The sequence below is a fragment of the Cyclopterus lumpus genome, chromosome 21 (assembly GCF_009769545.1).
Source record: "Cyclopterus lumpus isolate fCycLum1 chromosome 21, fCycLum1.pri, whole genome shotgun sequence".
Lineage (NCBI taxonomy): Eukaryota > Metazoa > Chordata > Actinopteri > Perciformes > Cyclopteridae > Cyclopterus > Cyclopterus lumpus.
The window spans coordinates 5,463,485-5,475,070 of record NC_046986.1 but is presented as its reverse complement, the minus strand read 5'-3'; the positions used below and the strand labels follow the sequence as shown (position 1 = coordinate 5,475,070).

At 48.7% G+C, this 11,586-nt stretch overlaps 2 protein-coding genes across 2 annotated transcripts; one reads left to right on the top strand and one right to left on the bottom strand.

The window, feature by feature from the left end:
- Nucleotides 1-3: 3 nt before the first annotated feature.
- znf142 (zinc finger protein 142) lies at nt 4-6,916 on the bottom strand. The gene is made up of 8 exons (XM_034561786.1): nt 6,895-6,916; nt 6,314-6,352; nt 5,976-6,200; nt 5,014-5,838; nt 4,724-4,901; nt 1,794-4,590; nt 1,017-1,122; nt 4-726 (listed from the first exon to the last, which is right to left on the bottom strand). Exons 1-8 carry the CDS (start codon nt 6,914-6,916, stop codon nt 194-196), a joined length of 4,725 nt encoding a protein of 1,574 aa, XP_034417677.1. The 3' UTR covers nt 4-193.
- On the top strand, nt 6,885-10,347 carry LOC117750157 (mitochondrial chaperone BCS1). Its single transcript, XM_034561175.1, has 7 exons — nt 6,885-7,911; nt 8,078-8,217; nt 8,357-8,551; nt 8,852-8,915; nt 9,038-9,210; nt 9,360-9,477; nt 9,597-10,347. Exons 1-7 carry the CDS (start codon nt 7,592-7,594, stop codon nt 9,844-9,846), a joined length of 1,260 nt encoding a protein of 419 aa, XP_034417066.1. The 5' UTR covers nt 6,885-7,591; the 3' UTR covers nt 9,847-10,347.
- The last annotated feature ends 1,239 nt before the right edge of the window (nt 10,348-11,586 follow it).

Here is an 11,586-nt window from a genome sequence, read left to right as displayed (position 1 = left end):
GTGTTCGACTCACGGAGGCTCATTTATTCACACAAAGGTTTCTTAATCACAACCAATATCGAAAAGGACTTAGAATAAAACGTGGTTTTCCTTCCTTTTCAATCCACAAGTGGTTCAGTTATACATTAACAAGTTATTTCACAGTTCCTTTTGGCAACAATCGTCCATCTACAATCCGAATCGGCCACTGCATCTATCGTGCACGGTCTTCCTCTCTTTGCACAACCTCCTCATTTACTGCCTGTGCTTCGTCGGCCATCCCCTCCTCCTCCTCCTCCTCCTCCTCCTCCTCCGCTCTCTCATCAAGCGTCCCCTCCAACGCCTCCTTCAGGGTCAGGCCGACAGCGTCAGAGTCCTTCGCCACCCCTTGCTCCGCCGACACCTCCGGGTGGTGCCGGCGCAAATGCTTGACCACCTGGAACTTCTGCTTGGCCCTGTAGGCGCAGTGGCGACAGCGGAAAGGTCTCTGCTTGGTGTGCGAGAGGTAGTGGTGCCTGAGGCCCGCGGGCCACCTGAAGGCCTTGCGGCACAGGCCGCACAGGTACGGCCGGTCGTCGCTGTGCTGCCGCTGGTGGGTCTTCAGGATGAAAGTGGTCTTGAAGGCCTTGCCGCACTTCTCGCAGACGTAAGGCCGCAGGTCGCAGTGCTGCGTGTCGCGGTGGGCGCGCAGGGCGTCCGCTCGGTTGGTGCGGTACTCGCACTGGTCGCAGGCGTATGGCTTGTCCCCTGCCGAAGACAAAGGAGACATCAACGCCTTGCTTATTTCTCCCCCCCCTAGTGGAATAAAATTCACTGAATCGGTCAGCCTCAAAAGCTGGGACGACAACACACACAGAGGTGCTATGGTACCACTGCTCCACGATGTACTTACATTGTAAATAGTTGTTTGCTGCTATGTTAATGCTCTGAACCTCCAATTTACAGAAATGTCCTGCAGGCCTCACGCTAATAACAGGCAATAAGAAAAACGATCATCGTTCAGGTAGTTATCAAGCTCGATGCCTTGCTCATGGTACCTGTGTGCTTGGTCATGTGGTACTTCAGCTGAGTCGCCCACTTGCATTTGTAGCCGCAGTCTGGACAAAGGTACTTCTTTTCTTCTTGGTGAACCCTCATGTGAAGCTATGGGAGAATTTATTATATTATTATAACACAGAGAAAAACTAAATGGATCATTTACATTATGCTTTGGTTTGAGTAAATACGGCCAATATCAGTATAGGGCCTAAACATATATTATCTATATAAATAACATATATAGAATATATATATCATCGCCTAAACATATATTATCTATATATAATACATTATATATATATAAATGACATATTATAAACACGTTATATATATATGTATGTATATATATATAATATATATATATATATATATAACATAATATAAACACGTTATATATATATGCCATATATATAAAATATGTTATATATATTATATATATATATATATAACACACACACATATATATATATATATATATATATATATATATATATATATAAATTATAATATATATTTATATATTATATGTATATTATAATATAGCTACGGTTTCTCTCCTGGTTGTGGCTTCATATTTTATGGACAGAGTGGTTTTAACTTATTTAACTTTTTCCTGAGTAACTGTTGGTTAATAAAGAATCGGGACAAAGACATGTGCTGGCGTCCCTGTAAAGAAATAAATGACCTAATTGTTTAATGTTCTGTCCAAAACGGCACCTTTTTTTTTTTAATGGCCTTTCATCTTACACACAACAAGCTATGAACTTTGACCTTACCTTCAACCTCGACGGATCCGTGCAGGCGTAGCTGCACTGCTCACAGCTGTAAGGCTTCTCTCCGGTGTGGATGCGAATGTGCCACGTGATCTTCTGCTTGTTTGGGGTCGAATACTCGCAGTCCGTGCATTTGTACAGGCGCTTGCCCCCGTGCGAGCGGAAGTGCTGCTCCAACACCAGCTGATGGCGACAAGCAAACGGACAGCAGCTGCACTTGAAGGGCTTGTCCTCCACAGAGCCCCCCTCGTGGTCGCTCAGAAGGTGCTGAGCTAAAAGCTGCCTCGTCTTGGTCCCGAAGGGGCACAGCTGACATAGATGCGCCAGGTGGGTTCTCCGATGGCTCTCGAGGCCCTCCTTGGTCTTAAAAGACTCCTGGCAGGTGTTGCACTTGACCTGAGGGTGCTCCTTCTCCTGGTGGGTCTTCAGCGAGACCTCGCCGCCACACGAGTAGTCGCACTGCTTGCACGAGAAACGCACCTGGAGCCGGTGCGCGCGCCTGCAGTGGTTTCTCAGCGCGACCTCCGAACTGAACGCCGCGTCGCAGCGAGCGCAAGGGTGGCGCAGCTCCCCCGCGTGGCACCGGAGATGGTGCCGCCGCACGTCGTCGAGCGCGTAGCCGGCGAAGTCGCAGCGCGAGCAGAAGTGCGTCGGCCGCTTGCCGTGGGCGCGCGTCTTGTGCTGCCGCAGTTTGGTCGCGGCACCAAAGGTCTTGTCGCACGCGTCGCAGCCGTGGCGGCCGATGCCCGTGTGGAGGGACTCGTGCTCCTCCAGGCGATAGCGCCTGGCGGTGCTGAAGGCGCAATAGCGACAACGGTGAGGCCGCGCGCCTTTGTGTTGGAGCGCGACGTGTAGAGCCAGGCGTCGGTCCTGTTTGCAGGTGAAGGCGCAGAGCTGGCAACGCAAACTTTTATTAGCAAGAGCGACTTTTCTTTTGTTGTGGACACACACGACGTGACGGGTCAGAGAAGTTTGAGACTTGGCGACGAGTGAACACATGGTGCATTGGACCTCGTCTGGCTTCAAGCAGCCTCTCTTTTCATGACGGTCTAACGCCCTTTTCTGACTGCACTTAAATGCACAGCTTGGACAAGAGAAGACTCGACGTTTCTCTGAAGTTCTCCCCGTTGCGTCACCGTGCTCGTCCACCAAGTCCTCGTCCTCCACTTCTGGAGCGATCCGATTCTCTCTTTTCCTCAAGGTCTTTCTGCAGTGCGAGAGGTGTCGCTCGACTGTCGTGAGCCTGACCGATGAGAAATTGCACAGCTTGCATTTGAATTTCCCGTCCATCTTAGCGCAAAGGGCCTCCTGCTTGCCGTTGGAAAACACCTCCTCCTTTGCAAGTTTAACTTTCAAAAGCTTCTTCGTCAGAACTTTGCTCGGACGCTCTTCCGGATCGTTTGAACCCGTGGAACTCCGATTAAGAAGTTCTGTCCGATGGGCGTTTGCTCCCTCGTCAACTTGTTCGGATCCTCCCCGGCCTCCGGTAGAGTTGCCTTCTGCCGCGTTTGAAATGCCTACGAATGCCCTGGTTTTTCGTGGGAGCGCCGGGCACTTCTTTGCGAGGTGGCTATCGAGGCCCCGCCTCTGTTTGAATTGCGCGCCACAATCCTGGCACTCGTATCCCGTTGTTCTGCCGCGGCACAAAGCCCGGCGGTGGTACTTCAATACGGTCTCTTTGGCGGTTACATAAGAGCACTTGTCGCATCGGTGAACGTCTTTGGTTGGCACCACGAGCATCTGCACCCTTCCCTCCAAAACCATGGCGTCTGCTTGGTCCTTGTCGTGCTTCTTCATCGCTTTCAGACGGATCTCAGATTCCAAAGGCTTGTTCTCCTTGGGCGGAGAAGTGGAGCCGATTGATCCACCGTCCTTCTCCACCGCAGATGTTCGACACTCCCTCGGTACAACTGGTTGACTTGTATCATGCGGAGGCACAATGCTGTTATCCAAGTCACTTTGTTCACACTCTGCATCCACCACAGCTACGTGGTCTTCCTCTGATGAAGAGGGAGATGAGCCTGCCTTCTCTTGTGAGATGTCAAAGCCATTACGATTTAAATCGTCTGTGCTTGGAGCTTGATCGGTGCAGGCTTCTCCCGGACTTTGCAGAGAGGAGGTCTGATAGTCTGTGGTCGATAGCGTCGTTAAGACGAGAGTACAGTACTCCTCGGGACTGTTCGCAGATGGAGGACTGTCAGAAACACCTTCGTTAACAATATCAAAAGTAGCCACAGGATCCACAGTTCGTGGACCTTCGCCGGCACCGTGATCTGCCGAGCCAGGAAGATCACATAGTTCTCTCTGAGAAGGTGGGGGTCCTTCAGAAGTGGACGGTTCAGGCGGCTCGCGACCTACCGGGGGCTTTTCGTAAAAATCCTGCAAGAACTCGGTCGAGTTCCTCTCCTTCTCCTTCGCGGCGTAGTTCTCTAGCCACGCTTTGTCCCCGGGTACATAGCCGTGAGCTTTCCTCTTGTGGAGAAAGAGGCTGATGCTGCTGAAGGAGGAATAGAAGCAGAGGGCACAGCGGAACTCTTTCTGCTTGGTGTGTTTGCAGTTCTCGTGGTTTTGCAGGGCTTGTCTGTAGCAGGTGGTGTATGTGCAGTATTTGCACTTAAAGACAGACGGCGGTTTCTCCTCGCCACAGTGTTTGGCCAACATGTGATTGCGGAGCTCGTATTTCCGCTTGCAGGCATACGCGCAGATCTCGCACATGAGGGATTTGGCCTGATGCCGTAACTTGTGGCTGTTTAGCTGGTCCATGCGGTGGCAGCGGTAGGGGCACTGGTCACACCGGTACCTATAGGACAGGAGACAGGAAGTTAGCTCATAACAACGTAACACATTGAGAATAAGCCAGTATGGGCACTGCACTAATCTAAATAAGAAAAACATAACCAATGGTTGTACAGAAGCTACTGAGGTATATCTACCTGAGGTCTCCAGCATGTTTCCTCATGTGGACATTCAGATAGTGCTTCCATTTAGTGACGTATCCACATTCAGCGCACATGAAGTTCTTGTCGTCTGAGTGAGTGAGCATATGCTTCGAGAGGTACGACTCATCCCGGCATCTGAAGTCACACATGCTACACTTGTGGGGCTTCTCACCTGTTGAAAGAGATTTAAAATCAGGTGAATAGAAGTGGCTACGCAAAGGCCAAACGTGAGACTCCGGGAGGCGAGAATCGGATAAGAAATAAAAAATCGAGTCGCTCCTCACCGCTGTGCATCAGCTGGTGGCGCTTCAAGCCCCGTTTGTGCGAGGTCACGTAGCTGCACTGAGGGCAGCGATGGATCTTCTCGTTGGCGTGCAGATGACCGATGTGCTGCTCGAACTCTACGGGGTTGAACGTGACGAAGGGGCAAAAGTCACAGCGGAGCTCGTCGTTTCCCGGGTGCCCGTGCCGCTGGTGCCGGAGGAAGACGGTCTTATTGGAACAAGAGAAATCACACTGGGAGCAGTGGTAGGCGAGGTGCGTCCGATGGTGAGCCTCCATGTCCATCTCGCTTTGGAAGACGGCGCCGCAGGCGTGGTGACGACACTCCGCGGCCTCGACCCCGTGCACCTCGGCCGCGTGCCGAAGAAGTTCTTTGCGCAAAGCGCTCTTGAAGGAGCACCCCTCCCGGAAGCAGGCCGCGGGCTCGCTGCCCGACAGGACGTTGTGCGTCTTCATGTGGGCCTTCAGCGACCCGCTCTGGCGAAAGCTTTGACCGCAGGTGGGGCAGGGATAGCTGCGACCCGTCGTGCCGTCCGCCACCTCGTCGGCGTGCACGCCGGCGAGGTGGCGGCGGATGGCGTTGCGCTCCACGGCAGAGTATTCACACAAGTGGCAGCGGTGGACCTTGTCACCGGCCTCGCGGAGACGATGTATGCGCAGCTTGCTCTTGCTGGTGAAGTAGCGCTTGCAGTTGGGACACTGGAGGCCGGGGTCGGGGAAATGTAAATGGAGGTGCTCCTGCAGGTGGGAGCGCATCTTGAAGCAGCGGCGACACTTTGGGCAGGTGTGGGTGCGATAGGTATGCTCGGATCCCTCCGCAAGGTACTCTGGTGGACAAGAACATTGTGGAATTCATTTTGAGCATTCGGGACAAAGGTTGTGATGAAAGAGAGTATATTTTCCATTGACACATAAAAACACACTACTATTCGCCGTAACATACCAGGCAGACTGGCGTACGTACCTTTGGACGCCGGCGATGCGGCGCCCCCGGCTAACGGTTTGTCTCTTTCCGCTGCCTTTCTCACTCTTTTCACATTGCGGCTCTTCCTCTCAGGCGGGCCCTCAATCCCGTCTCCTGTTAATGATGATGCGAGAGCCGGTTCGGGGATCAGCTTTCTCTTCGGCCTACCGGAGACCTGAGGCCGGTTGCTTCCATCGGTGCTTGCAGTGGCTGCAGTCTCCTTTTCTATGAACAGATTGATCAAATTTCACGTGAAATCTTACTTTCCTTTTTGAAAACCAAGCACAGGTTTAATGGATTTCTGTACGCGTATAACACAACACCCGACTCGGTTTTACCTCGAGTGCAAGGGGCCTGATGGCTGTGCTCCACTGTGTCTGGAAAGAAAGAAAAAGAAGCATTTTGTTACAATTGAACAGATTTAAATGCAGCATGACAAACATTGTAACTAATGTGTTGCACACATCAAGACCACGTCTTCAGTACACACTGTGGACACTGAGCTTATGTGGAGGGTAACATAGTGGCTGTTTTCTGGAAGGTGAAATGTTGCATATTGAATTTTCGAGAAAGTCATTTCAAGAAGAATTTTGTACCACAAACTAAATGACATTTCACCAGTGAAATAGACAAAGCCATCTCAAATTCAAATCTGAATGACAAGATTCCACTCTTTTTTAATTTATTTGTGAAGCTACCATTTAAATTAATTTGAAGGAAAAGTATTGCAGTGGGAGACGATATTCTTTGCATCGAAATCCTCTTAATGCATTCACATCGCCATCGTTGTCAACTACATCCACAGTAACTGAGATGAGTGTGCTTTCATTATCAGGGCCTATTTTTACCAGTGGAAGGACATTAGACAGGTTGACAAACCCCACAGACTGAAAGGCACTAAAACAGAACATCAACCTACCGCCTGTGTTTCCGCGGTCCATTCTGTCTGAAACACAGAATATCAACCATAATTATCCGTTTGACAGCATCCGACTGTTCACCTTTACCTTTACTCCTCAGGCTGTCCTAATTACATATACGAGATAGCGCGCACTATTTCTTCTGATAGTGTAAACTGGTAGCAATCCGCTAAAAACACTGCTAAGCTATCGTTAGCTTCTTGCTATCGTTAGCTCCTCGCTAGCTATTCATTTCGCCGTAGCGGTCCGTGCAGCCCTCAGTAAAAAAACAAAACAAACATAAGCTGTGCTATCAACCGACAACATTCATCTCATGTCAGTTGTGAGTTGTCATCTCAGCTCACGAGCGAAATGTTAAGCTAAAAAAACAAAGTAGGAACCAACAAGCGAGGGGTGGTGGACCGCCGGAAGGGTATTCGCCGAACACAGGAAGTGGAGTAGAGGTCGCTGTCACTGTTGCGCACCATGTACACATGGTGGTGATGTTTAGGAGGTTGAACAGGAGGTTTCTTTAAAGGAAAAGAGGGCAACAAGGGAAACGACAACTCGAGACAGATACTCGAGATGGAGACAAAGAAGGCGAGTCGGTGGAATATGACCGGAAGTATCACGGGAAACTAGCACCGGGTGTTATAAGCTATATAGTTTGATTCCACTGGTTGTGGGTGGGTGCGCGTGCGCGCAGATACCAGCAACATGCCCCTGTACGACTTTCTGGACAGCCTGAAGGACAACCCGTACTTCGGGGCCGGGTTTGGACTGGTTGGGATCGGGACCGCGATGGCGGTGGCCAGGAAAGGTGCCCAGGTGGGAATGATCTTCTTCCGCAGGAACTACATGATCACCCTGGAGGTGCCCTGCAGGGACAAGAGCTACCACTGGCTGCTGAGCTGGATCACCAAGCACAGCAAGCACACGCAGCACCTGAGCGTGGAGACCTCCTACCTGGCGCACGAGAGTGGGCGGGTTCACACGCAGTTTGACTTCCACCCGAGCCCTGGGAACCACATCATCTGGTCAGAAGAGTTCTCTAAATATACATCTAAGCGCTTAACAGACCAGATAACTCTTTTTAAAGCTACATTAGGTTGAAGATGTCCTAAAAATACAGATATGATACCTACGATTACAGATTTCTTGGGCAGCGCATCCTCTGACGCTGTCGCCTCTTGTGGACTGCAGGTATGGGAGGAAGTGGATCAGGGTGGAGAGGACCAGAGAGAAGCAGATGGTGGATCTGCACACCGGGACCCCGTGGGAGACCGTGACCTTCACTGCTTTAGGCAGAAACAGACAAATCTTCTTTAATATCCTCCAAGAAGGTAAAGGTTTATGCATACGCACACACACATACACCTCACAGCCGCTTGCCGTATGAGAGCTGCAACACACGTGTGCTGCGTCCATTAACCATTAAAACCAATCCATTTTGTGCACTTGTCATTCATGTTTTTTTTTCAGCAAGAGAACTGGCCCTGAAGCAGGAAGAGGGACGGACAGTGATGTACACAGCCATGGGCGGCGATTGGAGGCCCTTTGGGTTTCCACGGCGACGCAGACCACTCAGCTCCGTGGTCCTGGAGGGAGGCTTGGCCGAAAGGATCGTGGACGACGTGAAGGAATTCATTGGGAACCCCAAGTGGTACACGGAGAGAGGTAGAACATCCTGGTGTCAGCCACGTGTTTAAACTCATTCATTCAGTGCATAATACGTTGTTTAATTGTTTTATTTTCATATATATATATGAACACAGAAAATATGAATCTTCAAGCTGATTTTCATAAACGGTGGTAGTAGTATGCTTGGAAAATGGTATCACTGATGAAATGTACGGATTGTTGTTTAAAAACTACAACATGCAAAACAACGGGGATGTTCCGAATAGTCCTGTTCTGTGTGTTTTGACATTTCTTTCTGTTCTGTGTTAATATCTATATATGTTTTGGTCAACGCAGGCATACCCTACAGAAGAGGATATCTGCTCTATGGCCCCCCAGGGTGCGGGAAAAGCAGCTTTATGTGAGTGTGCTTTGGCTTTGAGCTCGTTCAGACTCTGTGTGGTTGAATAACGGGGCTGCGGGCCGGCTTTGTGCTTTGGGATGTAATTTCACCTCCGTCTCCGCGGCTCGTTGTCCTTCCAGCACGGCCCTGGCAGGCGAGCTGGGCTACAGCATCTGTCTGATGAGCCTGAGTGACCAGAGCCTCTCGGATGACCGTCTGAACCACCTGCTGAGCGTGGCGCCGCAGCAGAGCATCATCCTGCTGGAGGACGTGGACGCGGCCTTTGTCAGCCGAGATCTGCTTCACGCAGAGAGTGAGTGACGGGGGAACGTCCGGCGGTTTGGGGTTAGAAACTCGACACAAAGAAGTGGTTTAACTATACGAATATGACTAGAAATTACACATCAGTCTCTCTGTTTACATTAACCCGTGAGATGTTTTCGCTTGTGCTTCTCCTCCCAGACCCTGTGGCCTACCAGGGAATGGGGAGACTGACCTTCAGTGGCCTGCTTAACGCTCTGGATGGAGTGGCTTCATCTGAGGCCAGAATAGTTTTTATGACCACCAACTTCATTGACAGGTACTGTTGGAAGAGAAATTGTAAACAGTATTTATGAAGTGTGTCCTAACACTCGGTGCATCCTCCTGGTATCTTCAGTGACATTAACTGCCCCTCTCGCTTGTCACCTCTGCACACAGGTTAGACCCTGCCCTGATCCGACCGGGCCGCGTTGACCTGAAGCAGTACATCGGCAATTGCACGCACTGGCAGCTCACGCAGATGTTCTGGCGGTTCTACCCAGACGAGCCGGCCTCCGAAGGGGAGCGCTTTGCGGAGCGCGCCTTGGCCGCCCACTCCGAGATCAGCGCCGCCCTGGTGCAAGGACACTTTCTGCTGCACAAAAGGGACCCCGCGGGATCTATAGACAATGTCGCGCAAATGAAGTGAGAAGCGTTGTTTTACGCTTCCAGTCGGTAGTAACGGTATTAATAAGACGGATGTTGCATCGAAGCCAAGAGGCTGTATACGCAGTTTATGATTGATACCAAATAAATACATTTCTGTTGAGAGCATTTCATCATGTGAAAGGCGCATACTCACCCCCCTATGTTAGACTATGATGGAGTGCCCTTGAGCAAGGGACCCGAGGCTCTAACTGCTTCAGTGGAGTTGCTTCAACGGGCAGTAATAAAGTCGAGGGAATTTTATTCATCCTGCAAAAAAAATGCTGTGAAAACACAACAAGGCAATGTGTCATTCTCATCTTCAACCTGCAGACGATGGCTCTTAGTGGCCCAGTCAGTCACCCACATGTGAAGGGAAGCGTCGCCCAACACAGGACGAGGGCCGGCTACATGTCCCAGAGCTATTGGCAGTTTTTTTGTATTGTTATAAATTATGTTTATTCTCATAAACTATCATTTCCGTCATCCACCGTGGAAGAAACAACGACTGGTTCTGCTTTGTACGGGTTGTGGAAGTCTCGCAAACGTCAGACCATCCGACACCCTCGTGTCTGGGATTAAAGGGATATTATATCTCTTAAATATATCTCCGGAGCCTCAAAAAAACAAAACACCGATGTATAATTGAACAATGTTGGAAATGCTATTTTTTAAGCTGCAGAGAAAATGTTAAATGTAGTCTGGGTTGAGGGGGAAAGACTGGATTATTTCAAATCGGGGTTATTGGAGATAAATCTGTGAAGACACATTTTTTAGAAAACTGTGCAACAATTATTAATGATTATGTGATGAACATTTTTCTTGGGGAGAAGGGTAGTCTACTCTAAAGGTTACCAATGCTAGAAGAGGAGAAGAGGAACATGATTTAGCTTAACTTGAGGGAGCTTGATATATTATATTCTGTATATTTGCTGCGCAATAGTAATATCTGAAATCAAGAAGAGAGTCTACCTTGAGATTGATCACTTTACTTATCCTTGGCTGCTTATCATCCCATTAAAAAAACAATAAACTGTAATATGCTTATCTAAGGTAATAAAAAATAGTTTAGACAAGAACACCGGCAGATATTGAAACAAATATAAGAAATGTTGTAAAACATTAATCTTAATAGAATTAACTGTCTTTTAATGACACATAGATGGTTTTCCATCTTCATCTTGATGATTAACGGAGAGAAATTCCTATTATAAAAGCTTTTGAATATTTTGAGTGATATCAATGGTCCTTATTGACAAATTGTTTAAAGGAAAATCCTTTTACTTTTGGAGAAATGTAACTTGCTTCTGGATTTCAATTAACGCGGGAACAGATTCCAGTAACGGGTAGGGGTTTGATATCTGAGGTTAATAAGGGACTTAAAGGGCAACCTCGCTATACATTTAAATATTCTGAAATTGATCTATTGAAGTAGAGAGAGAAGTCGTACCCATGCCTCAAATGTAGGACCAGAATCTTGAATAGATGCAAGAGATATTGGTTTTAACAATAAAGTAATTGATGCATTTGTTCAGGGTTTGTGGCTTAGTACCATGGGTTAAAGAGGACAGGGTTTCTGTCAGAAATTAAATAATAGATCTGGAATTACTCGATTATGGTCAAATTCTATTGCTGAGTATATCTGTGTTAGCTATACTGATATAAGGAGGGTGTTATCAATAAAAAAAAGTAATCTAATTAGAGATTAGGAGGGGTGGCAATGTGAGTAGAAAGAAAAAAAAGT

Excerpts from the sequence above, each read along its gene's own strand:
- LOC117750157 (XM_034561175.1), top strand. The coding sequence starts at position 7,592 with ATGCCCCTGTACGACTTTCTGGACAGCCTGAAGGACAACCCGTACTTC. Across the intron at positions 7,912-8,077 it reads CCTGGGAACCACATCATCTG|GTATGGGAGGAAGTGGATCA; the intron begins GTCAGAAGAGTT and ends TGTGGACTGCAG. Across the intron at positions 8,218-8,356 it reads CTTTAATATCCTCCAAGAAG|CAAGAGAACTGGCCCTGAAG; the intron begins GTAAAGGTTTAT and ends TTTTTTTTTCAG.
- znf142 (XM_034561786.1), bottom strand. The coding sequence starts at position 6,916 with ATGGACCGCGGAAACACAGGCG. Across the intron at positions 6,353-6,894 it reads GGACCGCGGAAACACAGGCG|ACACAGTGGAGCACAGCCAT; the intron begins GTAGGTTGATGT and ends CTTTCTTTCCAG. Across the intron at positions 727-1,016 it reads CCACATGACCAAGCACACAG|GGGACAAGCCATACGCCTGC; the intron begins GTACCATGAGCA and ends TGTCTTCGGCAG.